The sequence below is a fragment of the Pteronotus mesoamericanus genome, unplaced genomic scaffold, assembly GCF_021234165.1.
Source record: "Pteronotus mesoamericanus isolate MK-2021 breed Mesoamerican mustached bat unplaced genomic scaffold, CSHL_Meso_final scaffold_167, whole genome shotgun sequence".
Taxonomy (NCBI): Eukaryota; Metazoa; Chordata; class Mammalia; order Chiroptera; family Mormoopidae; genus Pteronotus; species Pteronotus mesoamericanus.
In genome coordinates, this window is record NW_026555308.1 from 9,437,580 (window position 1) to 9,463,734 (window position 26,155).

Consider the following 26,155-nt stretch of genomic DNA (forward strand, 5'->3'; position numbering starts at 1 on the left):
AGAAATCAAGCTTTCTAGACATTATGGATGCCTGAAGGTATCACCCTCCTGTCCTTTCTCCTCCCATCTGTAGGTTACCCCTTGGTGGATCTCATTAAAATGCCAAATGGAAATATAACTCCTGAACAGCTAGATGATGACAAAGGAACACATTGTACAAAACAAAATAAATTAGAATGAGTGCTCATTAACAAAGAACTAGGTGACAACATGGGTACTTTTCTTATTTTCATGGCTGTTTACTGAATGTTCATAATAAAAATTACAGACACAGCAAAATATTAATTTTTAATTATAGATATGTGAAAGCTTGTGTTAATTGTTTGAAGGCTACTTTTTGTGCTTAAAAAAGAAGCTCCTAAGAGGACTGACTCTTGATGAAGAAGTGAACTGTCAACACAAGTACCTATAGACACACTCATTTCTGAACACGTGCATCTTGTCTCCCTAGGCTGTTTTTGTTTGTTTGTTTGTTTTTTAAATAAGCGACACCCCACTGAAAGTCCTACTCAGGTAACAAATTAATTTTAAAACCGCTAAACACTTGTGCAAAGCTGGTTTTTGTTTAAAGTTTCAGGCAACTCTAAAAGCAGTTAATAGTATCTTTATTCAAAACTGAAATTAGAAAATCAACTTATTAACATTCTGTGTTGAAACATTGTTTTAAAAACCATAACTCACCATATTAGAATAGCAAGCAATACGATTTATATGTAGTTTTTCAATGATTTCTTTAGGGATTAAAATTTCTTCAGACTTTGCATAATCAGCTATATTCAAAGCTTCTGTGTACTGGCTTATCGAGCTGTTCCAATCACGTTCTCGATAAACATCATTTCCTTCATTAAAAAGATTTCTCACAAGAGCATGTAAATATACCTAAAAAAAGAAAATTACCACCTGAAACCATTTAAGGAACAAGTTGGGGTATAAATAAATTTTAATTTTTGTACCTAAAACTCCAGAGGAAATAATGTGGCAGAGTAACAATCACTATTGTTAAGAAATTGTGAAATTGGGTCAAAGTCATTGCAATCTCAATGCAGGTTTCATCTTGCTTGTTTTTTCAAGAAAAAAAAATTCCACTTTTAATTATTAAGAAATATGCAGCAAAAGCACCCTGTAAATATTTGTCCACATTTCCAACTTTTTGCATGGGATAAATTCTTGTAAGTGCAAACTCTAGGTCAAACAGAATGAGAATTTTAAGGCTTCTGACTAGTATTTCTAAATTGCCTTCCAAAAGGGCAGTAACGACAAATACTTCTAGTGGTTTCCTTCATAGCGTCCCCACCACCATTGAGTAGCACGTGTGCACCTGTGTGTCTGCACCAAAATCTCTACCAATTTCTAGGTGGAAAACGGTTCCTTTTCTTAATGTCTTTGATTACCAGAGAGGTTGAACTTTATCACATTTTTATGGTCCATCTGTATTTTCTCTTTTATGAAGTGACTGTTTGCTCAGGTCACTTACTTCTTTAATAAACCTTTTTATTATTCAGTATTCATAATACTTAGGTATGTAGAAAAGTTTTAAAGATTCCTTCATGCCCTGGCTGGTGTGGCTCAGTGGACTGAGCGCCGGCCTGTGAGCCAAAGGCTCGTTGGTTTAATTCCCAGTCAGAGCACATGCCTGGGTTGCAGGCCAGGTCCCCAGCAAGAAGAAACCACACATTAATGTTTCTGTCCCTGTCTTTCTCTCTCCCTTCCCCTCTGTCTAAAAATAAATAAATAAAATCTTTAAAAAAAAGATTCCTTTGTGATTTCTCTCACTGCTTTAATATTTGAGAAGTGCTTTGTTATCACAAGATCAAATAAATATTAAAGTCTTCTGTTTCATTTTATGAATTCTGGTCAAAGCTAATAAAAGTAGTGAAGAAAACAGGACAGATCAATCTTTAACAACAGAGGTGACTTGTGACATGCCACTTAACCCCAGTTCCAATTTAAATGTGAGGATTGTAAAATCAATTATAAGAGGAATGGATTATTCCAGGTGAATTGTAGCCATAATATTTTATGATTCTACATCTGTTTGGAGAGAGGGATGAAAGGAAGAGGGAAGGAGAGAGACTGAAAAAAGGGAGAGGCGGAGACAGAGAAGCGGCGATTAGAAGCACCAAAACCCTCAGAGACACAAAACCACAGGTGAACTAACAGTCTGTAGAGATGAGGACCTGTACTCTAAGACCCGGTGACAGAGCTCTCTCTATAACTAGTAGATTCATCACTGGCTCTTATCACTCAGTAACCCTTTACTATTGTTAGAACTTCTCTTCTCCTAAATAAAAGCAGAAGAGTCTCTGCACTCTCCTTCTCAATATATTCTGTCCCAATTATTTTTGGTGAAATGAGAGGTAGGCTAGAAGTAATTTTCAAGGGGCTCAAAAGATATATTAATTCAAAACTATACTAACAGAAGAAAGAAAATACAGGATAACTGTCCAAGTATGTCAAAAAAGCCAATGTTGTCCTAAATATGAGGGTCAGCATACTTTCTCTATTAATGCCCACATACTAAATATTTTAGGCTTTGTGGCCCATATGGTCTCTTGTCCCAACTACCAAATCTTGTGAAAGCTGTCATTGATTATACAGGAACAAATATGTGTGGCTGTGTTCCAAAAACAAATAGTGGGCTAGATTTGGTCAACAAGGCCATAGTTTGCCAACCCTTGCTATATATTTATAGTTCACAAGCTACTGAAGAGCTTTCAAGCCAACCTTCCCGGAGTCATTACCGCATATTGTTCCTGTGTTCCTGGATATGACAGCGGTGACCTAAGAAGAAGAAGAAAGAAGTTTATTTTAATTATGAGGCTCTTATCAAACTGTATTCATCCAGAAGGCATCTTAAATGTGAGGATCTATGAGCTTACCGCTGGCTTAAGCACATTTTAAAGACCTACCTACTTCTCCTTTACTACTGTAATTCACATGTAACTGTAGTCATGAAAAAAAAAAAAAACCCTAATATTATTCCTTTGCCCTTTCTTGACTAAGTACATTTTCTTCTCAAACCTACTGGTATGAAAAGGCCTAATTCTTCACATGCCAAAAATGTTTTAAAGTAGTATAGAACCAATAATATGATTTGATCCAATATCTATAGCATAAGGAAAAGGCTATCTCCTTCCCAGGAAGAACAGAGAGGACTTCTTCATCGATACATCCACCCAAGCCAGAATTGTCTGGTCCCTGACATGCCTTACAAAGGTCAGTTAGAGACTGAGCTTCTCGACAGAAACACTTGATCACAAAAGTCTTATGTGTTTATAGATGTTCATTTTCATTTATCAGAACTGTTCTCATGAGATTAGGTTCAAATTCTTCAGTCTAACCTTCTCAGGGATCCTAAAGGATTTTGGCCCAAAAAATCAGTGACAGTATGATGCACTTTGGAACACAAAGAAATCAAATGTACAAAAGCAAAAATTATTGCTCGAACAAAATAACAATTTCTAACCCAAATTAATGGGACTTAAGATACATGACTAGAGATTTCTACATCTCTGCAAAATGCATAGCCACATGAAAAAGCTGGGCCCTGTCTGGATGACTCAGTTGGTTGGAGCATCATCCCATGCACCAAAAAGGCTACGGGTTTGATTTCCAGTCAGGGTACTCATCTGGGTTGCTGGTTCAATCCCTGTCAGGGTGTGTGCAGGGAGGGCGGCAGCCAATCGATGTTTCTCTTGCATTAATTTCCCTGTCCCCCGGCCCCCACCCAATGTCAGTGAACATATCCTTGGCTGAAAATTTAATAAAAAAACAAAGAAAGAAAATATAAAAAGTCAGTAGGTGATGAGAACACATATATTAATTAAGCTCTTACTGTATAAACTGTAGCCCTTCCTTAATGTTCTGCTGCCTTTTTCGTCTCTCCTCGGACACACTGGACATGTTATCCCACACATTCACTTCCTTAGTGAGTGAGCTGGAAAGAAAGAACACACAAAATTACATCACACAGCCCGGCTCCTGGACCCCTGTTGAAACTTCCATCATTTGAGGTCTTGTCACACAGTTTGTTGTAGACATGTCCATCTATGCTGACTTGACTCCTGGGTCCTCGAAGCCAAGAACCATCCCTGAAGTTATCTGTGCGGTCCCCACTGGCCAGCTCACATAGCAAAGATTTTTAGTTCCTTTAGTAAAGTTAAACACCCATGCAGATTTTGAAGTCTCCTCTAAAATAATCCCCATGAAAAAGTCATTTCTGTCCTCTCCTCCAGCTTCAGGTTTTGTTTTTTCCTTTCCCATTCGTGCACGTACACTGCCACTAGAACAGTCCAGCCTTGTTTTGCTTCTGGATGTGCTCCAGAAATGAAGGATTTCACATCCGCTAGCCCCCGAGGGAGGGTGACGTTCAAGCACACTCTTAAACCTTTACACTTATTGTGTTACAAAAACTCCTGAAATGATCCTTGTTGATACAACTGACAAAATAAATACTCTAAATAAATTTACTTCAATTGGAATTTTCTGGAAGGTTAAGGGTTTACCTTCCATGTAACAGTGGCAAATGTCAACATGTGCCATCGTTAGTATCTAAACCCAGTAATATAAGGCAGTTCCCAGCAAGTTAAAGGAGGACCACAGAGAAGAGATCTGTGACTAAAGAGCATCTCCCAATGTCCTAAACTAGGGTTTCTCAAGCTCAGCGGCTGGGGGGGAATGGTGGCTGTCCCGTGCCCTGCAGGATGTTAGCAGCATCCCTGGTCTCCACCCGTGAGATGCAAGTAGCACTCCTTCCCCCGCCCTTTGTGATAGCCAAAAATATTTCCAGATACTGTGTAAGGCTGCCAGGAGCAAGAGTGGGAAAGGAAGGGGGAGAGGGTGAGGCATATCACCCCAGGATGAGAGCCACTGAGATCTAAGCCTAAGAAGACATCTTATCACATAAAGCATGTACTTGGACCCACGCAACAGGGAAATTGCACCCACGTTTCAGATACATAGCTGAAATTTTTTAGTTTCATTATCGCTTACTACTGTAGTTTTATTTTTAAATCTACCTTTTTCAAAGTGTAGGGGGGGAGAATGAAGGTTGGAATGCCCGAAAGGCTGACAATTGGTACTAATTCTTTCTGTCTTTTAAAAACCTGTCAGTTCTAAATATTTCAATCTCATACTTAAAAGCTGGTACTTAACTGACGTGTTTACATGTGAAAGGATTTGAGTTTGCTTTAAACCACTCCAGCAAATAAAAAAGGGGAGTTGGGGTGGGGATGAAAAAGTAAAACACTGATAACGAGAGTACAAGGCTTTTTTCTAATACTCTACTTGGTAAGTTTGAATTTTTCCAAAATAAAAAGTTTAAAAAGCCTGTTACACTGAAGTAAAATAGCATTATTTCTGGCATTTGTTTTTAAGATAGTCTAGCCTAAAGGGGGATGAATGGGTAGAAATGAAAGCAAGGTGCCAAAAATATGGGTAACTGTCCCCGCTGGACAATGGGGAGGAATGTGGGGGTTAGTCCTGCCCTTCTCCTGGTACAGGTCTGACCATTTCCATGATTAAAAAAATTTATTTATATTTGTATGTATGAAGTTATTTAAGAAGGCACTATTTGTAAGAGAATAAAATTGCAAATTAACTCAATGTCTATCAAAAAGGAAATGGGGAATAGATGGTGCTGTGGGGAATAAAAGAAGAGGCAAAGAGCAACTGTCCCCAATGGGACCCTAGTTTTTTGTTTGTCTGTTTAAAAAAAAAATTCCAGATGGAATCACAAAAAACTGTAGCAGCAGCAGGAACAGGTGAGACACTGCCTTTTCACTGAATTCTTTTAAAACTTTTTTTGAATTACATCTGGGATAAAAATTAAGTATTAAAAAAAATAGTCTATGTAGCCTCTGATCCCTTCGTTGGAAAGATGACTTTATGGACCACCAAGGGTTTTGTTTTTGGGGTTTTTTTTCTATTTTATTTAAAGCGGGGCCAACTTAAGAGTCAGAACTTTAGAGCTCAAAGGCGCCCAGACAGAGCAGCACTTGGGGTTCCATGGCAGTCAGGCCAGAAGGACTGGGACAAAAGCAAAGACACCAAGTATAAGAACTGTCGTTCCCTCTCTTCAGTGAATGACATACCTTTCTCCCCACCTCTGTCCAGCCCAGGTCGTTCACTCACGTTCACTCAAAAACGTAAATCTGTGGACTAACCAGGGACTGCTGGGTAATTCCCCAGAAAGTGGAGGGAAACCTTGAACCTAGACCTCTTAGGGACAAAGGGCAGGTGGCACAGAGCTGACAACTCAGGTAAGTGATTAAGAGGAAATCAGATGCAGACTCTTAATAGCATGAAATATATGCCTCCTTTAATCTTTAAAAATTTAGGAGCATAATACTAGGTGATACTTAAACACATGACAAAATATTTATATATTCTATAATTTTCCCCCAAAATTTTATTATGCAAATTTTTATAAAGTAAAATTTTTTTTTCACAATGTACACCATATACCTACGCAGTACCTAAATTCTACAATTAATATTTTTACAAGATTTTATTTATTTTTAGGCAAGCGGGGAGAGAAACATCAATGTGAGAGAGACATCGATCAGTTGCCTCTTGCATGCACCCAGAGCAGGGACCAAACCCACAACCCAGGAATGTCCCCCGACCAGGAATCAAACCGCTGACCTTTGCTTTGCAGAGCAATGCCCAACCAACTGAGCCACACTGGCCAGGGCTACAGTTAATAGTTTTGCTACATTGATCACATCTGCTGTCTTTATCCATCTGCCCATCCTTCTGTCCTTCCACCAAACCACATTATTTTGGTAAGTTGCAAAGTGAGTTATATTTAATTCATCAATTATAATTCACAACTAAAGCATACATATCATAACCTAGAGTTCAACATTTGTTGAAGTTTCTTAATGTAAAATGCACTAATTTTAAGGCAAGTTTTGACACTCAAGTAGCGCAGACCCCAGTCTTGATACAGACCTTCCTGTCAGTTACTCTTCCTGCCGCTTCCTCAGCCTATCCCTGCCCCAACCCGAGCCCCAGGCAACCAATGGCCTGATTTTTTTTCACCACAAATTAGTCTTACCTGTGAAATAAGCCTCCTCCCTACCTCCCATTCTGAAAGAACAAAAAAGACCTATGCTTTATACAACACCTTATTTTTTTTGGATCAAGTTAAAATCTGGCCTCGATTTTGAAGTGAGAAAGAATTTTATAAAGTTAATCCACAGCTACTTTTCTTTTTCAAACTCTGCAGCCCGCGACACGGGTCTGCGTCCTCCTTGAAACTGGGATTCCACCTCCAGCGGACCTCTACCTGTGAGAGCCCTGGGGCTTCATCAGACCTCTTCTGACTCCCAACCCCTCTCTCCCCTCAGGGACCTCACACTCTGCCCAGATGTTAAAAACCTTCATCTAGGCTCCTGACACCCCCTAGTCCATCTCCAGGCAGAGGTTGAAACTGTCTACTGATATGATAGTCCTACTTGGCTGTCTCACAGACATCACAAACTGTTTTAAAAATAGTATTTTAATATTACAACAATGAAATGTCTCCTCCCAACTCTGTCACTTAACCACCCATTTGCCCTTCCTGCGGGCAACTGACCACTGTTACCTGTCACTTCTGTGTCCTGACAGAGACAGTCTGTGGAACAATACTGAATCCTGATTGTGGTGGTGATTACATGAATCTATCTTTGCATGGGGCGCAGTATGCACAGACACAGACCACACACACACACACACACACACACACACACACACACGAGTGTATGTAAAAACTGGTAAGAACGGAGTGAGGTCTGTACTTGTTTAACAGTACCAATGTCAATTTCCTAGCTTCGATATCACACTAGCCTTTTCAGATGGCACCACTGGGGGAAGCAGATGAAGGGTTCACTGAACACTACATACTTTTGCAATTTCCTGAAAGTCTATAATTATTTCAAAAGGAAAGTTAACAATAGCCCATGCACTATGTTATTTTTTTAATACAACTTGGGACTCCTAATGTGTTTCGCACCTTGCTTGTTTCATGGAGCACCTAATCTAGAAGGCAATTCCCTATCAGTACCTAGAAAGCTGCTTCAACAGCCATGCAGCTTGTTCCAGGATATGGGTGAAACATAACTTAACCAGGCCCCTAGTGATAGACACTTTGGTTGTTTCCAATCTTTAAAATTTATCAGATACACAGAATATTTCACATTTGTGTATCTTTAAATTTTTTCGATAGGATAAAGGGTGGGTGTGTGTCTTTATTTTGGCAGCTATTGCCAAGTTACACCAAATGACCCTACCTAGCAAAAGTGCTTGAGGGTGCCTGCTTCACAGCTCCACCAGAAATTATCAAATGTTTTCATCTTTGTCAACCAGGAGGTGAGAAATAGTGGGACAATGTGGTGGGTTTTGTTTTTGTCTTTTCATCATCAGTAAGGCTGAATCTCTCTTCATATTTATGAGCCATCTGCATATCCTCTTCTGTGAATTTTGTTTGTTCAAATCCTTTGCCTATCATTCTTCCAGGCTGAGCTTTTCTTATTTATGGAAGCTCTTTATATGATGAGCAAGTCGTAGTTTGTGATATTACTATTACTTTCCCCAAGCTGATACCAATCTTTTGACTTTGATTATCATATTTTTTGAAGTTATATTTTTAAGTAGCTGAATTTATCAATATTTTTTTTATGGCTTATGGATTTTGACATAATTCAGAAGTGCCTTCACCACTCTGAAATTATAAAATAATTATCCATGTTTTCTTCTAGTGCTCATATTCTTTCATTAAACATTTTTTTAAATCAATCCACCAGTTTACTGCAAGGAGTTACGTAGAGATATAGACAGTCTACCCCCTACCCCCTGCCAAATAGCTACCCAGTTGCCCAAACTTCATTTACAAAAAGCTCCTCTATTCTACACTGATATGTTCAAGGCCACTTTTATCATATAGGAAATTCTGGGTCTGTCTGTGACTTGTATTCAGCATTTCTAACTTGAATGGCCCTAATCCCCTGCCCTCCTCCCAGTTCTAATAACCCTTTGCCCAATCTTAACCTTTTCAGTATTGAAACCACCTTCTGGCCAGTCGCTCAAACCAGAAACCTGGCATCACACTCTTCTCTTCTCTCACATTCCACAACCAAAAAATCCACTGACAAAGCCTGTCAGTTACACCATCAAAATAGGTGCAGAGCATCCCAAATCTGGCCACTCACAACCACCCTGCCTGAGTCTCATCTGAATATCACAATATCCTCCTTTTCTCAGTCTCTGTTGTCAGCTCCAGGCCTCCCCACTGCCCTCCCCCATTCGTACCCTACACTAAGCTACAAGGAATGCTCTTTTAAAAACAGAAATTGGTTATGACAGCTCTGCCTAAAATCCTGCAATGGCTCCCCTAAGCATTTAGGAGAAAACCTAGATTCCGTACCTTGTCCTACCAGGTCTGGGAGGGACTAACTTCCCAACACTCTTTTCATGCCACCCTCACCCAGACTGACTTACTCAGCTTCTGTCAAACTGGCCTTCAGTGTGTTCCTAAAATAAGGGTTCTGTGCTTCTGGGCCGTTGTGCTGGCTGTTTCCTCTGCCCCCAACACATTTCCCAGGTCTGCAGAGCTGGCTCCTATTCATGCTGAAGTCTTGGCTTAAATGTCACCTTTAGAGGCCTTCCCTCACCACCCTAAACTGTCCCACTCTGGCCCCATTATTCACTTCAAGAGGTACCTTGCCTTTCTTAGTCCTGGTTGTATCACAATAGCTGGGACCTGGTCAATAAATACTTGACGGGAGGAATAAATAAATACAAAGTTGAGAGGCCCCAGAATTAAAACCTGATAAAAACTGTTCATAAAAAAGGCACACTCAAGAAAGGGGGGTGCCTGGGAGGAAAAGACTGGACAGCAGCAGAGCTGGCTGTAGGGGAGTCCTCCCCCAACCCTGCAGAGGAACAAACTGGGAAGAACATCAATTAGGGACAGGGACAGAGAGAAAAATCTGAAACGGTAAGACTCCAGAAACAGTGCAGTGATGAGAGGGGAAAAGCAAATCAGACCCCCTCCCTTCTCCTTAAATGAAAAGGGAATGTGTGTCTGGGGGGTGGGGGGGAGAAATGGAAGCAGTGGAGACAGGGGAAGCTTTCAACAGTGTATTTTAAAGCAAGAAATTCTATTATATATGAATTTCATTACATTAACTAAACTCCTGCAAGCTGGAATACCATTTTTCTGGAACCAGATGACTTTAAAATTGTTACTCATTCTAAAGTCTTATGTAACAACCAAAAGTACCCTGGATCTTCACTATAATTCTTTTAAGTATTTACTCAGGCCCATCTAGTACAATGTACAGAGCTAGTAACTGGAAATGTATTCACTTCCATGAAATTTTGGCCTTCCGTGATAACTTCAGAAAGTACCTCCTATGAACAGAAGACACAAAGGTAAGTGAAATGTGACTGCAACAAATGGCACAGACAGAAATAATAGCTAACACTTAGTGCACTGTTCTAAATGCTTTACATGTATTAAGTCATTTAATCCTCATAATAACCTTAAAACAGATCCTATGAGGAAACTGAAGGACAGAGAAGTGACACAAGCAGTACAGGATCACACACCTACCAAGTGACAGCCAGATTTCAAAGCCAGACAGGCTGGCTCCAAGCCTGCACCCACCACTCATGCAGCGTAAGAGCCAGTGACACCTGGCATAGTGGGAGCATGTCTACGTTGGCACTGGGCTGAGCTCTCAAAGACAATAGGGCTCTGACAGATAGGCGGGCACTTGAAAGCCACTGAAGAGGAACAAAATAAATACATGCCTGCACACACAGTGTCCTATGTGTTCGAGGGACATAATTTAAAGCAATTTAGACAAAGCAGAGGATTTGCACAGGAATGCAGTGGACACAGTGAGTCAGGATACTACTTCAGGAAAAATCTTTACATGGAAATCTGCTCCGCCTTTACTATAATGTATTTAAATACAAAGACAAAATATTATAGGGCCTTATTTACAAGACGTTTTAACACAGGACCAGAGAAAATGCCCCAGGGAACATGGAACTGTGCTTGTATTTTTGCCTTAAAAGGTATTCCTAAGTTTCAAGTGAAAAATTGTAATTGCCAGTCTGCATCAGACTCGAGTCTCTGTGGAATGGCATAAACAAGAAAAACAAAAACAAAAACAAATAAAAAGTAGTTAAAGTAGCTTTACTGTTAACCCTGTCTTGCAACAATGTACTAGCTCACTTTGGTAATACTTATAAATGCATATGGGTACAAAATAACCCTTCTGACTACAAAAAGCCCAGGCAATGAAACATTATTACAGATGGTCTACTACCTTCTTGAAACTGTCTCTTCTATTGGATACTTTATGAGACAGTTTTTCCCTTTCACTGAGAAGGAAAAGGTCTGTGATGGAAGGGGTGCTAAACAATCTGTCATGTGCCCCCCATAATTTCATATTTTTTGAAATTATTTTCAAATAATTTCAAAATTATTTTTTATCATATGAAAAATATGAAAAATAATTTCATATTTTTGCCCCCCCAACACTTTCATTTTGAAATCACTGTCAGATACATATGACAACAGTCTCGTGCAGTGCTCAGCCGTGCACATTTCACCCCATACACCAACTCAGTATGGGAGGAATCAACGAAAAAGTGAACTCTTTGTTAAGTGTCACCCATAGTGACATGCCCAGGACTGCAGATAAGAGCTTCTCAAAGGCCAATTAATATCTTGCTCCAAATTCATGTATTCTCACAAAATAAAAAGGCTCTATTTTTACTATTACTATTGAAATAGAAAAACTGCTGACTCTCTCATACTGGTTCCAGTACATGGTTCCTGAGGCTAAACAAGGTATGTGAAATTAATTAACATTAATTAACTAAACAACACATTGCTAAACAAAAATTAAAAAGCAAATTTCTTTTTGGGGCAAAACCTGGTAATGCTTAAGTAAGCTTGTTTCTTTACAGCGAAGAAAATCATCTCATTTAATAAGTCAGTCTGTGTGTGTGGGTGTGTGTGTGTGTGTCTCCCTCTCTCTCCCCCTCTCTGAATTAAAACATGTTTTATTACAAGCATCAATTTTAAAATTTCTGGATTAATATTTTAATATTCCTCCCCTCTAAAAATATTATCCAAAGTTTTTTTTAATGATTTACAAACATCTCACACTTCAGAGAAAACAAGTTTTACCTCCAATCCTAAAATTCTGGAGAAGTATTTTCATGAAAACAAAACACTTCAAGATACAAACAAGGAAACAAGTTTCCACACATCATTCTTATGCTAGAAAGCCTATTCTAGAGTGAGGCAACAGGATACAGACATCTTTTGTTTCTACTAGTCCTTTATTGGAAAGCTCAGAACTTTCCAATAGTGACTGTCACCATTCCTAGAACTGAGATTCTATCCTTATTCTCTCCCACGTACAGCATTGATTTAGCCCACCCAAACCGGCAGGTTTTTAAATCAATCAAAAATTAAGAATTGTGGACAATATAGTTGACAGCGACCATTTTTATGGGCACAAGCGGACTCTATCTGAGGAATGGGAAGGTCAGGGCCAGGTGAGCCAGCCCCCAAGCAAAAGTCACAGTAACTTGACGGAAGGCATTAGCTCTCCAGTTCATTTAGGTGGCAGAGGCCCTGAAGATTAACATGCTCTCTACTGATCACATAGGAAAATACTGAAAATATTCAGCCTCAATAATTCATGATCTGATTCTGAGTTGAACCTTATATGTCTATTACCAGACTCCAGTACACAGCAGATACAGTAAGAAAAATTTTCAAGAAAATTCTGCCATTAACTTGAATTATTCTGCATATTAGGACAAGATCCTCATTATGCAATCAGCACAACAGTTCAATTCAGCTGAGGGTGAGAAGAAGAAGGCAGGGGTTCCTGAGGCACCTACAGAACAGAAGTCCACTTGCTGTCAAAGAAGCAGGAAAAGTAGCAAATAGCACAGGCTCCTAGCTACCCCTGTGCCCATTCACTTATTCTGTCCAACAGAAATATAATGCAGCCACATATCTAATTTTACATTTTTTTAAGGTTTTATTTATTTTTAGAGATGGGAGGAGGGAGACAAAGAGGGAGGGAAACTTCAATCAGTTGCCTCTCTCATGTCCCCAACTGGGGACCTGGCCCTCAATCCAGCCAGGCATGTGCCCTGACTGGGAATCAAACCGTTAACACTTTGGTTTGCAGGCTGGCACTTAATCCACTGAGCCACACTAGCCAGGGCCTAATTTTAAATTTTCAAGTAGCCACAGTAACAAAAGTAAAAGGAAGCTGATGATACTTCTATTATGCTTTAACCCAATATGTTCAAAATATTATCAACATGTATTATTTAAGCATAAAAATAGTATAAATGAGATGTTTTACTTTTTCCCCCCCACAGTAAGTGTTTAAAATCAGGTGCTGTCTTTTTCACCAAAATGTGGTCCAGACACATTGCAAGTGGCCGAATTCCAGTGGCCGCCTTCCTAGGCAGCTAAAGTCCAGTTCAAGTAGTTAGTTGCTCTTTAAATACCTAAAGCGGGTACCTTCTTTCACTTCTAATCATGAGGGAACAGAAAAAATACCCAACTACTGATAAAGTCACCCAATCAGGGCGCAGGCGCAACTCTCTCGGGCCCAGCCAGCGCTTTTCAGCTTGACCACACCCCTCCAATGACCATCCCCAACAGGAAATTCACGCTAATGGCAACTGACAGGTCCTCATTCTTTAAGGGTGGGTTAAAGACACCTAAAACCTGGCAGTTTCCGCATCCACAATAAAGACAAGAAACTAGTCGCTGCGCCTCCTCAATTTGTGTCCTGCGCGCGCGCGCAAAAAAAAAAAAAGGTATTAACCCTAAATAAATAAACGACGCACTCCGCGTGCATTCTTCCCGCCCCTAAATCCATGATACTAAACTAGGGGAACCTCGATCACTGGAAAACACACAAATAATGAAGAAAAATGTTTTTTTCGTTAAATAACCATAAAGGAGGTATCTGGCCAACGGAAAAGCATGCAGGCAAGGGATGGAAGGGAGCAGCAACCCTTTTCGCCGACTCCTCGGGGCCGCGCCCCCGGCTGAGCCCCCACGACGCCCCGACAAGAGGGAATGGGAAGGGAAAGGGAGGGGAGGGAACCCCAGGGACCCCGCGCGCGCACCCACGTCCGCCCGACAATCCTTGGCCCAAGCGGGAGCGCGCGCCCGGACCTTCCCCACCCCCGTAGGCCCTTTGTGGCAGAGCGCCCGCCGGCTTCTTGCCCCTCCGCGCGGCCTAGGGGCACCGTACGTGCCACCCCTCCCCCGCGCGGGGTCCGTTACCGGCCGCGCGCGAGCACGAGGCGGCAACGGGCGCGCGCCGGGCGGGGGCGCAGGGTGGGGGAGGGGCGGCACGCGAGCTAAGCAGGCAGTAGGGGTGCGGCACCCCGGCGGTGCCCACTTACCTGTGGAGATGGGCGCGCCGGCCAGCAGGCAGATGAGACGGCAGCGGCGCGCAGGGGAACGGGCGGCGGCGGTGGCGGTGGCGGCACCGGCGCTCGCTCGCAGCTTCCTTCCAGGATCGGCGGCGGCGACGGCTCCCGACACCCTTGCAGCGCCCTCTGGCGGCGGGAGGCCTCGCGCGCTGCCCGGAAGACGCCGCCATTGGCTGCGCCGGCGAGCGTCGGTGCCGTGGGTGTCCACGGCGCCACGTCGGTCCGGGCGGGGACGGGGGACCCGGGAATGGCACGGGCGGTAGCGACCCTTGGCTCAGCCGGTCGCGGGTCGCGTTCCAGAATCGAGCGCGCGGTCAGCCCTGAGCTGGGCTGCCCAATTGAGCCAATAAAGAGACCAGTTCGTGCCCGGGACACCCTAGTAACTGCTGACTGCTGGAGAGTGGACGCATCATTCAAATTCATAAGCGACTCGTGCATTTTTTTTCCCTAGTCAGCGGCCCCGGGGTTAGAACTGCGTCTAGAAGGGAACTGACCTATTTTCGGGTATCGGGGAGCAAGTGCTATTTAAAGCTTCCTACTCTGCGATTAGCAATTCTTTGGAACCGCAAAACAACCATTGTTGTCCCCATTCTTATAGATGAGAGGTAGTATGGAGCTCAGTGGCAGCTCTGAGATGGAGAGACAGCCTCCGACCTGTGGAAGGCCTGGCTTTCTGTCTTCCAAGTCCTAGCCCAAATGGTACCTCTCCCACCTGTATTTTCAACAGTCAGGTACCCCTGGGGGCAAGGCCCTCACTGTGCTCTGGGGCTCAGCAGTGGGTAAGGCAGAGTCCCTGCCCCATGAATAGATGGGGAGAGGGATGTGGGCCAAAAGGACACAAAGAAAACCATTTGGGACAGTGAAAACCACAGCAACTAAAGCAGGGTGATGTGACAGTGATGAAAGGGCTGAAGGAGGAGGAGGAGATACTTCAGGGAAGGTCTCTGAGAATAACAGCAGAGCTGAGATGGGCCCCGGCAAAGGGAAGAGCACATACAAACACCCTGAGGCTGGAGCTTGTCGTCTGGGGAACAGGAAAGACCTGTATCGCTGGTGTGTGCAAGGGGAGAAAGGTCTGAAAGGCGGAGAGGGGCACGATTTGGAATCTGTAGTTTGTTCTGTGTGACATAGGAGTTACCCACTGACCAGTCTCAACTAGAAATGCTTTGATTTTGTCTACATTCCAGAAAGTTCTCTTGGGCTCCTGTGTAGAGACTGGGCTGTGGTAAGGACAAGAGGAGGAGCTGGGAGACTAAGCTAGGTGGCTCTCATAGTGGTCCAGGTGATGTAAATTTGCAAACCAGGCACATCATTCTGCTTGGGCTGTCATGACAATACCAAAGACCTGTCGGCTTAAATAAGAATTTATTTCCTGGCAGTTCTGAAGGCTAGAAATCCAAAACCAAGGTGAAGCAGGGTTGGTTCCTGGTGACATCTCTCTTCTTGGCTTGCAGATTGCCACCTTCTCACTCAGTCCTCACATTGTCTTTCCTCTGAAGGCAGGTATCCCTAGTGTCTCTCTTCTTGTAAGAACAACCCTCATAATGGTTTAGGACCCTACCCTTATGACCTCATTTAAACTTAATGACTTCTACAAAGGCCCTATCTCTAGATACAATCATTACTGAGGTTAGGGCTTCAACATAAGAATTCAAAGGGGACACAATTCAGTCCATTAACACTAGGGAAGAGCTATGACAAACATTCTTACAGAGCTGATAGGACTGTGGCTTTAGGGAAGACCCCTCTGAGGGAGAGATTCTTCTCCTGACCAGAGGCTGCTTATCACTCAAGTCTCAGTTCAAATGGCTTCTTTTGGAAAGGTCTTCTCTGACAGCCCATCTAAAGTTGCTTGTTAACGTAGTACACAATATGGTCTTCTTTTAACCAGTCATCACTAATTGGAATGACGGTATTTAATCACATGGGTACTTTTAAAAAAAAAAGACTTTATTTATTTTTAGAGAGAGGGGAAGGAAGGGAAAAAGAGAGGGAGAGAAACATCAATATGTGAGAGTAACATTGGTTGGTTGCCTCTTGCACTACCTGGCCCGCAACCCAGGCTTGTGCCCTGACAGGGAATCAAACCAGCAACCTTCTGGTTCTGAGGCCAGTGCTCAGTCGACTGAGCCACAGCAGCCAGGGCTCATTTGGGTATTTATGGATGGTCTGCCTCCAGCCCCATAAGAAAGCAAATATGCTTCTTGTTTTTTTCTATATCCCTACCTCTAGAATAGTGCTTAGAACTCCATAAACACTTCTTGAATGGATATGCAAAGGAACCTTGGAGCTAAAATCTGCAGGATGAGCAAGAGGTAACTAGCTCCATGAGTGTGTCAAGAGAGTGGAAAAATCTTAAGTCAGAACATTCTGAAAGGCCAGGCTGCAGAGGGGCTGGGTGGGGTGTCAGGGAGATGAGACCAGATGAGCAAGGCCCAGGCCCTGAAGAGCATAAAAAGCCACGTAAAGTTGGACATTATCCTGCTAGTACAAGAAAATACTCAATGGATTTGTATTAGTTTCCTATTCCCACTCTAACAAATCACCACAAAGTTAGTGGCTTAAAACAACACATACTCATCTCAAAGTTCTATAGGTCTACTGTCAGAAATGAGTTTCACGGGGCTAAAGTCAAGCCGTTGTCAGGGCTGGTTCCTTCTGGAAGCTCTAGAAGAGAATCTGTGCTCTTGTGTTTTCCAGCTTCTAGAGTCCTCTTGCGTTCCTTGGATGGCTGTCCCTTCCTCCATCTTCAAAGCCAGCAATGGTCAGTCAAACCTTTCTCATGATGCATCACTGACTCCGCTTCTGTTGTCACATCTGCGACTCTCCTGCTTTCTCCTTTCCCTTATAAGCACCCTTAGGATTACATTGATCCCACCCACATCAGATTCTCCATATGTATGTATTTAAGTGTAAAGTTTGTATGACCAGAACATTTGTATTCTAAAGAAAAGGCAAAATAGGGCTGTTGTTTTTATATAGGTTTTGATTTTCCTAAGGCATGTTATATTAATTTGTGATTTTGGTTTTCTGAGTTAGTATTTAAAATGACTTCTGGTTGCCCTGGTTTTCCTTGTAGCTGGACACCAAATGAGATATCTTAGTGAAAAGAACCCCATCTCCTAACCCTCATCTGGAACTTTGGGGGTGGTTTCTCCTTGAGCCATGGGGTCTTTCAACAGCAGCTCCTACACCTAGGCAGTAATAGCAGTGGTGGTTCTGTTTTATGTATAAAGCGCTCCAAGATTCTCAGTTGAAACTGGCATGCAAATATGACAGAAGTGTATTTTTTAATATGTGTTCACATCCCAAGTTCCCTCCAAAGGAAAAAGATGTTCTTCATTGTTATAAATACCACACTCTCTCAAGCTCCTCCAAATAAATATAAGATAAATGTTATGGACTGAATGTTTGTGTCCCCTCACCCCAAATATGTATTTTGAAATCCTAACCCCTAATGTGATAATACGATATTAAGAGGTGAGCCTTTGGCAGGTGATTAGGTGGCAGGAGTGGAACCCTATTGAATGGGATTAGTGCCCTTGTAATAGGGATGTGAGAGAGATGATTTCTCATCTGAGAACACAGCAAGAAGATGGTCATTTGCAAGCCAGGAAGAAGGTCACCCCAACACCAGATCTTTATCTTGAGCTTCCCATCCTCTAAAAGTGAGAGAAACATTTGTTGCTTAAGCCATCCACTGTGTAGTATTCTGTGAGAGCAGCTCAAGTGGACTAAGACAGTGAACATCTAAGATATAAATAGTTGGTAGAAGAGATAGTACAATGGTTGAAGGAGAGAGATTTTGGAGTCTGGGAAACACAAGGCAAGTCCCAGCTCGCTCCTTACCTATTCTGATGGTCCTGGGCCAGTTTCTTACATCTCAGAGTCTTGAGCTGGTCATCTCTAAATGTGAATAATGATTCCTCAGGCATGGTGAGGAGTAAATAACATGTATGTAAAGGCACCTGGTGGAGAGGGTGTTCAATAGCCATTACCTTTCCCTGGAGGTTTTGACTAATGAATGGCTTAAGCTTTCCAGCATTTTATTTGGAGTGGGAGGGACACTTGCACCCTGCCCCCTGAAGTTGTGAGGCATGCTCCCCAGTCTCTCAGGGAATTACTGCCTTTGGAGAAATTGTTCTTGAGGGGCACGATGAAAGGGTGGCAGGTCTCTTAGGTACACTAAGGTGGAAAAAAATGCATGAGAGTTACTGGTTTAAAAATGGAGCCTAGGAAAGAAACCCTCAATACATTATCACAGTGTTGCCTACAAAAATGGATTGACCACAGAACAACCTCACATAAGAAAGAAAAATAAAAATTATCTTTGAAAATATGCCATACCTGTCCAAGAAAAGGAAAACCTTCACCTTTATAGCATTCAGAACATGAAAGATATAAGCTATTTGCCAAATGACCACATGACCTTTGGACAAGCCACTTACATTGAATTTTGTCAGTACTCATACAGCAATCTGTGCTGGAACCTAAATGTGCATCATTAAAAAGTTTAATATTAATACATTCCTTTTTGAATAATCAAGTGAGTTGAACAATCACTGTGAGTCACCTGGACTATATTTCTTCCAAATTATGCTTTGATGAAATGCTGAAGTGTAAGGCAGCTACAGAATATTGACTGGATTCCTTTATTTGGCTTTGCAGACTCCTCTCCACTTTCTCTTGCTATTTATCATATGCTCTTTAGCTTTGAAAAATGGCTTGCTAAAAAATTGGCCTATGGGCTACTTGCCTAGACATCAATTTAAGTTTGTGGCTATGTGCAAGCTAGCCCCTAAACATTGTATAAAGCAAGAGAACCCTAATTATCCAAGAAAAAAGGAGCAGATACATAAATAATTTGGAAGATTATAAAATAGACTTTGTATTTTATTTGTCTGAAATTTTTCCCCAGTAAGTCTTAGGAGCGCTCCTGAAGGATACTGTGCACACTGGTAGGAAAGCATATCTTCTAAAGTGAGTTCCTTTGGTTCTCAGCCCAGATTTGATACAAAGTTTAATGCCATGATGTGTCCCACAGTTCCCTGCTTGTTATTTGGGGAGATAGCTTAAATATTCAGAAAAAGGGGGATAAGGGGTAGAGGAATCGACCAAAAAGGAAAAAGGACTTGTGGCCGTGGACAGCAGTGTGGTGACTGCAGGGGAGAGGGAGTATAAGGGGAATAAATGGCAATGGAAAAAATATAGTAAAAATAAATTAATACAAAATATTCAGAAAAAGAATTAGTCCAAGACCTACCTAGTGGCTTCTGGAAATGAAGGAGCATAAGAAATGAGGAGTGCTTCCATCCTACACCCAGGTCTGATTCTTTCACCTGCTTCTTTCTGTCCTAAATTGGGAATGTGTTCTGTCTTCCACTCCATACCTATTTCCAGTTGATTCTTCCTTCTCCCACCCTCTGATTTTGGTGTTAATCCTGAATGTAATTCCTATTGCCTCCAGCCTGTGGAATTTAAGCCACCTAGAATTGGTCTTTCTGGACTCATGGATGGAAGTCAGGGAGATCCATTCATCTGTTCAACAGATATAAGTAGCAGCTATATTCAGGGCACTCTGGGGGATCCCAAAGGTCATGCATGGTTTCTACCCTAAAGATACTTAATATTAAACATGCTGTTTAAAGATCGCTCAAGATGGGTGTTTGGGAAGCAGGCTACAGAACAACAAGGAGCAAAAACATAGATTAAGAGAACTTGGATCTGTTGGGATGTAAGGTCCAAGATCTTTCCCTTTTAATGTGTGAGGCTGTTGGGTCATGTGCAAATGAGAATTAACATGAATTCAGAATGAAACTCATCTCTGACACTGCAGATTAAAAGACGCTTATTGCCTCAAAGAAAACTGATGTCAGGCTTCCTCCTCTCTGCCTTGGGATATGTTTATTGATTTGAGAGAGAGAGAGGAGGAGGAGGAGGAGGAGAAAGAAAGAAAAGGGTGGGGAGAGAGGAGAGAGAGAGAGAAACACCCATCGGTTGCCTCCTGCATGCACCAGATCAGGGATTGAACCCAAAACATAGGTATGTGCCTTGCCAGGGGATTGAACCTGGAACGTTTTGGAGTATGGGACAACACTCCGACCAACTGAACCACCCAGTGAGGGCCAGGCATCCTTTGATTCAACAAATCAAAGGAGGTTTTTTTTTGCTAACTTAAAAAAACAAACAAAATATGATCAAGAATCATAAACTTCACAGTCTTATATCCTTTGGCAGAGTGCCCAGGCTTATTAAGAAATTTGCTGAAACCATAAATATAAAAATGCACATGTCCTTCCTTGACTAACCACATGTATGTTTCTAAAAATATATCTAAAGCCATTTTCCCTTCTGTGAACTTGATATAAAATGTACTTAGCATCAATCTACATCTGCTGCTCTAAAATTATTTATAGCAAAATTTTAAATCAACGTATTTTAAAGACATTTGCAAAAAAAGAATAAATGTGAATACATTCTAAACCTAAATCGTGGTAATGTGCTTGTACTATACATTTTAAATATTAATGTAAAAGAATTAAAAAGCTTGAGCCAACTCTGGTTCCTAACTTTTAGCATTCAGTCCTTCAAATGTGATATTTAAGTCATATGTCTTCATTAGAAGAGATGTTTCTGGAAGCATGCATGGCTACAGATGCTTATGTGCAGAGAACCAAATATCTTTGTGTATGTGTATTGTCCTTCATGGGGAAAAAATTTCAACCAAAATTTTCATGTGTTTCACACAAGTTGATTACAGGATAGATGTAAATCTTCAGTTTCTTTTCTAGAACAAAGACATCTAACTAGATTTTAGACATTCTGGTTTTGTAAGAGCTTTTCATGCTTTTCAATTTAACTGGTCATTTTCTCTATCTCATCTATACTATCACTAGAGTCTACCTTGCTCTTCTTTAGCTTTGATCAGGCAATTTTATCCATAATGTGTGTACACATTACAGTGGTTTAGCATGTTTTTTTTAATAGGAGGAAATCAAAACCTAGCAATGAAGTCCCTCTAACCAGGGTATCTATAGCTTAGTGATTCAGATTCCCACTGGGGAGCAGTTCCTTCTCAAGCACGTTACTGGTATTTTTTTTAAAGATTTTATTTATTTATTTTTAGACAGAGGGGAAGGGAGGGAGAAAGAGACAGAAACATCAATGTGTGGTTGCCTCTTGTACACCCCCTACTGGGGACCTGGCCTGCAACCCAGGCATGTGCCCTGACTGGGAATTGAACCAGTGACCCTTTTGTTCGCAGGCCAGCACTCAGTCCACTGAGCCACACCAGCCAGGGTTTCCTGGTATTTTTTTTAAAGGAGTTTATAAATAGGGATGTCAAGAATTTCTTAGTTGCAAGTGGTCTTTAAGTAGTGAACCCTGCTTAAACTAGGTTAATGCAAAAAGCAAATTTATGAGCTCTTATAACTGAATCATCCAAGTGAAGTTGGTCTCAATGTCATCACAGCCAGTTGTTCTCCATCTGTCCACTCTGCTTTCCATTCCCAGGCAGGTCTTTCATCTGTCAGGGCAAGACAGCTGTCATCAGATCTCCTGTGACATCTCAGCAACCCCTACAAAGATCTGCTTTTAGAAAAATTCTCACACAAAAAAAATTCCCACGATGACTCTTGTTGGCCAGAACTGGGTCATATGACACCTGAGTCAATCACTGAGGCCAGGGGAATGTTATACAATTGTGTGGTTATACAGTTATGTTGTACACAATCATGTCAGGCAATGAATACTTGGGCTTAAGTTATGTTCTCATCCCTGGATCTGGGAATACTGTCAACCCCCGCAAGAAACAAGGAAGGATGGTTCTTCCAAAGAAAAGTACTGGTACCTGAAGAAGGCTAGAGGTGAATGACACATGGGTCCAAAATGGTGACTCTATTTCTCATAAAAGAAAATAAACTGATATTGGCCCTCTCCTGTTCAATCTCATTGACATTTCTGGCTTCCACTGTCATTTATCTTCTGATGGCTCTTACCTGCATATCTCTAGCCTAGGTCGAGCCTTTGAGCCTCAGCCCTACATGTTTAACTACCTACTTAGCATCTCTTTTTGGATATCTCAGAAGCATTTCCATTATAGCATGTCAAAAATTGAATTCAAAGTTTCCCCACTTCCCCATGTGACATTTCCTTAAGGAAACTTTCTTTAATTTTCTTGAGTAGGTGACGTCTGCCCAGTAGAGACATTCAGTGAACGGGTGTGCCTCTGAGAACTGACACAAGTACAAGGTTACATTTGTATATTATTTAATCCATGTCTGTCTCGCTCACCAGACTGTAAGCTCCATAAAGACAGAGGCCATTTGTTTTTCTCAACATTGTATTTCATAGTAACTAGAACACAATTATTCAATAAATATTTTGTTGACTACATTAGCATTTACTGATGTATAGCTATTTACTGAGAAGTTTTCCACTACTATAAATGCTGTCTAAAAAAGAGAGTTTACTAGTAAGAAATTAATCCAAAGTCTAGCAGACCAGGTTAGTGGTAGATGGGAAGAAGTTGTTCAGGAATATGTGCTCCTTCATGACCACTGGTCTGCAACACAGAAATTCTAAAGGGAATTTGAAGTTCATTCTAAAAGATTTCTATGTAGCCTGCAGTCTCTAGGAAGATAGGCAAGTCAAAAAGAATGTGTGTAACATTTTATATTTAGTTATGAAAAGCAAGCAGTTATTAAAATAACTGTGGTGATTGAGATGTAAGTGGGAAGAAGTGATCAGCCCAGGAGGAAACAAAACAGAGACTGATAAGATCAGAGAAAAGGTCAGGGAGCAAAATGCAGAAACCAGGAAGGAAGAGTAAACAATAAGACAGAAACATCCAGGGAGCAAACTGTCCTTCAAGGAAGTGAAAGCTAAACCAAGTTCAATGTGTTTACAAACAAGAGGAGAACTTTTGGTGGTAAAATTTGTGTTATGCACTTTCCCCCTACAGTTAAAAATAAAAGTAGAAGCTCTGAGGCAACTAGGTAAATTCCTAAAAGGTTGTGAAATAAAATAGCTTTAAAACAGCGAGGAACTGTTAATTTTATAGACAAAAGCTGTTCATACTAAGAATCTACTTTGGGAAGCAAAAGACCCCAGAAAAATATTATAGATCGAAAACAAAAGTTAAGAGGAAGGCTATGGAAAGGTAAACCACAAGAAAAAAAAAAATAAGTAGATCTAAACAACCTCAAATGAAAAGATTAACAAGTAGAAGTGCTAGAGGGGAAAAAATTGTAAAATGTTTTCCCATTAGACTCTGAAAGCTTTACTTCAGAATATTCTGAGAGCAGCCTGGTAACATTTGAAGGTATCTGCTTTTACACATCTTAACAACCCCAATCTAAGGAAAGGAGGTAATATCTGATGTGTTTTTGGAATTCAGTAATTATAAAATAATAATAAAATATATTATTTTATTTAAAAAATCTATAGCTCAGTGTAAACCATTATTAATGTTTTGGTCTAAGTTTCTATAACAAGTTATCACTAAACTCCTTTTGTAAGATTGGGACCGAAGTTTGATATTTAATAAACATGTAATCCAATATATATTTTTATGTGTGTACACATATACTATAATGCAAACATTACTTTGTGGATGTAATTATGCATATTATAATTAATCCAGGTTAAAATTAAAATTCTGATTTAGTGAGCTTCAAATTAGAAAGGTTCTATTATATTGTCAGCAGCTGATATTTTCCAGCCTCTATCCATTTATAGGATGTCTTCCAGAATACTACTCAAAGTGTTGTCCATGGACCAACAACATTGGCACTTTGAACTTGTTACAAACCAAAGTCAGGTCTGGGTTAGGGCCTGGGTTTTGTACTTCTTGCAAATTCTTAGGCCCTGCCAGTAATACTGGTCCATGGACCACATTCGGAGAAGCAAGGTTCCCCTCTGGAATGTCCCACTGCTTTCCTTAAACTCCATTCATTTTCTTAAGGTGTTTCTGCATTTTCACCTAAAAAAGAGGGGAATAGCAGAATTTCAAAATGCTCTCAATCAGAAGAAAAAAACTATACTTGAGTGTGGCAGTTTAAAAATTCTTTATTTTTTTAACATGGCCAACATCTTTCTTCATTAATGACGAGTCTCATGTAGGAGGAAAAAAAATTAAGAGGGCTATGGCAGGCCACGAGTGACACTGTGTGGCCAGTTCTTACAATTACAATAGCATTTTTGGGGTCCCTTTCAAATGCAAAATTATAAAAACGGATTTTTAAAAATAGTCTGTTTAAACACTATTTAAATTTTTAAAACAATTTTATTTTGAAATAATTATAGATTCATAGGAGGTTGTTCAGGAATTTATAGAAAAGTCCCCTGTACCCTTCCCTCAACCTCTCCCAATGTTAACATATTGCATTGGGTTGGCTAAAAAGTGCGTTTAGTTTTTTCTATATGATGGTTCTAGTAGTGCTTAGTTGTCTTTCAGTTCATTCCATACATTTTGTTAGATTGTATTTTGACAGCTGTCATATCAGGATGCATTTTAAAAAAATCAAAATTGGTGAATTTTTATGCACCCATTTTAATATTGAAGACCGAAGAAAATACGCAATGTTTTCAGCATATTATGCTTTAGTATTTCAAGAAAGATAAAAATGCAACTGAAATGCAAAAAAAAAAAAAAAAAAAACACAGAGAGAGAGATTTGTGCAGCGCATAGAGAAGGTACTATGACTGATTGAACATGTCAAACGTGGTTTGCAAATTTTCTTGGTACTATTGGCATTTTGGCCTAATAATTCTCTGCTGTGGGGTTGTCATATGCATTGGAAGATGTTTAGCAGCACCCCTGTCTCTACCCACTAGAAACCAATAGTGGGAGCTAGCTGAAATACTCAAAATATCCAAATCAGTAAAGTTATTGGTGAAAATGAAAAAAAGTGTCTTTTATTATATGGAAATACCTAAATGGATTTGGCCAACCTAATACTATCAAAACCAAGAAACTGACATTACTCAAATTTCATGAGTTATATATGGACTCATTTGTGAAAACAGGATTTTTAATTTAATTTTATATTTTAATTAGTACTGACATGCAATATTATATTACCTTTAGATGTACAACACAGTGATTAGATATTTATATAACTTATGAATGATCACCCCAATAAGTCTGGTACCCATCTGACACCATATATAGTTATTATAATATTACTGACTTTATTCCCTATACTGTATTTTACATCCCCATGACTATTTTTCTTTATCTTTTCCACCCATCCCCTCAACCTCCCCACCCAGAGCAACCATCAATTTGTTCTCTGTAACTATGAGTTTGTTTTTGTTTTGTTTGTTCATTTATTTTGTTTTTTAGATCCTATGTATAACTGAAATCATATGTTATTTTTCCTTTTCTGTCTGACTTATTTCACTTAGCATAATACCCTCTCAGTCCATCCATGTTGTCACAAATAACAAGATTTTGTTATTTTTTATGGTTTAGTTATATTTCATTGTATCTATGTACCACCTCTTCTTTATCTGTTTGTCTATTAATGGACATTTAGGTTGTTTCCATATCTCAGTTATTGTGAATAATGCTGCAATGATCATAGGGGTACATATATCTTTTCAAATTAGTGTTTTGGATTTCTTTGGATAAATACCCAGAAATGAAATCTCTGAGTAATGTGGTAGT

At 40.5% G+C, this 26,155-nt stretch overlaps 1 protein-coding gene across 4 annotated transcripts in view; it reads right to left on the reverse strand.

The window, feature by feature from the left end:
* Nucleotides 1–14,583, reverse strand: part of ZC3H7A (zinc finger CCCH-type containing 7A) — a 32,973-nt gene extending 18,390 nt beyond the window's left edge. For 3 of the 4 annotated variants that reach the window (XM_054589585.1, XM_054589586.1, XM_054589583.1), the window contains exons 1-4: nucleotides 14,455–14,583; nucleotides 3,836–3,937; nucleotides 2,742–2,781; nucleotides 682–879 (exon numbers count right to left, since the gene is read on the reverse strand). In XM_054589585.1, coding sequence (XP_054445560.1) covers nucleotides 682–879; nucleotides 2,742–2,781; nucleotides 3,836–3,903 — 306 coding nt within the window. In that variant the 5' untranslated portion in view covers nucleotides 3,904–3,937; nucleotides 14,455–14,583. Of the gene's footprint in view, nucleotides 1–681; nucleotides 880–2,724; nucleotides 2,782–3,835; nucleotides 3,938–14,454 lie in introns of those variants that run through there. The other variant, XM_054589587.1, reaches the window with a different exon arrangement.
* Between the last annotated feature and the right edge of the window lie 11,572 nt (nucleotides 14,584–26,155).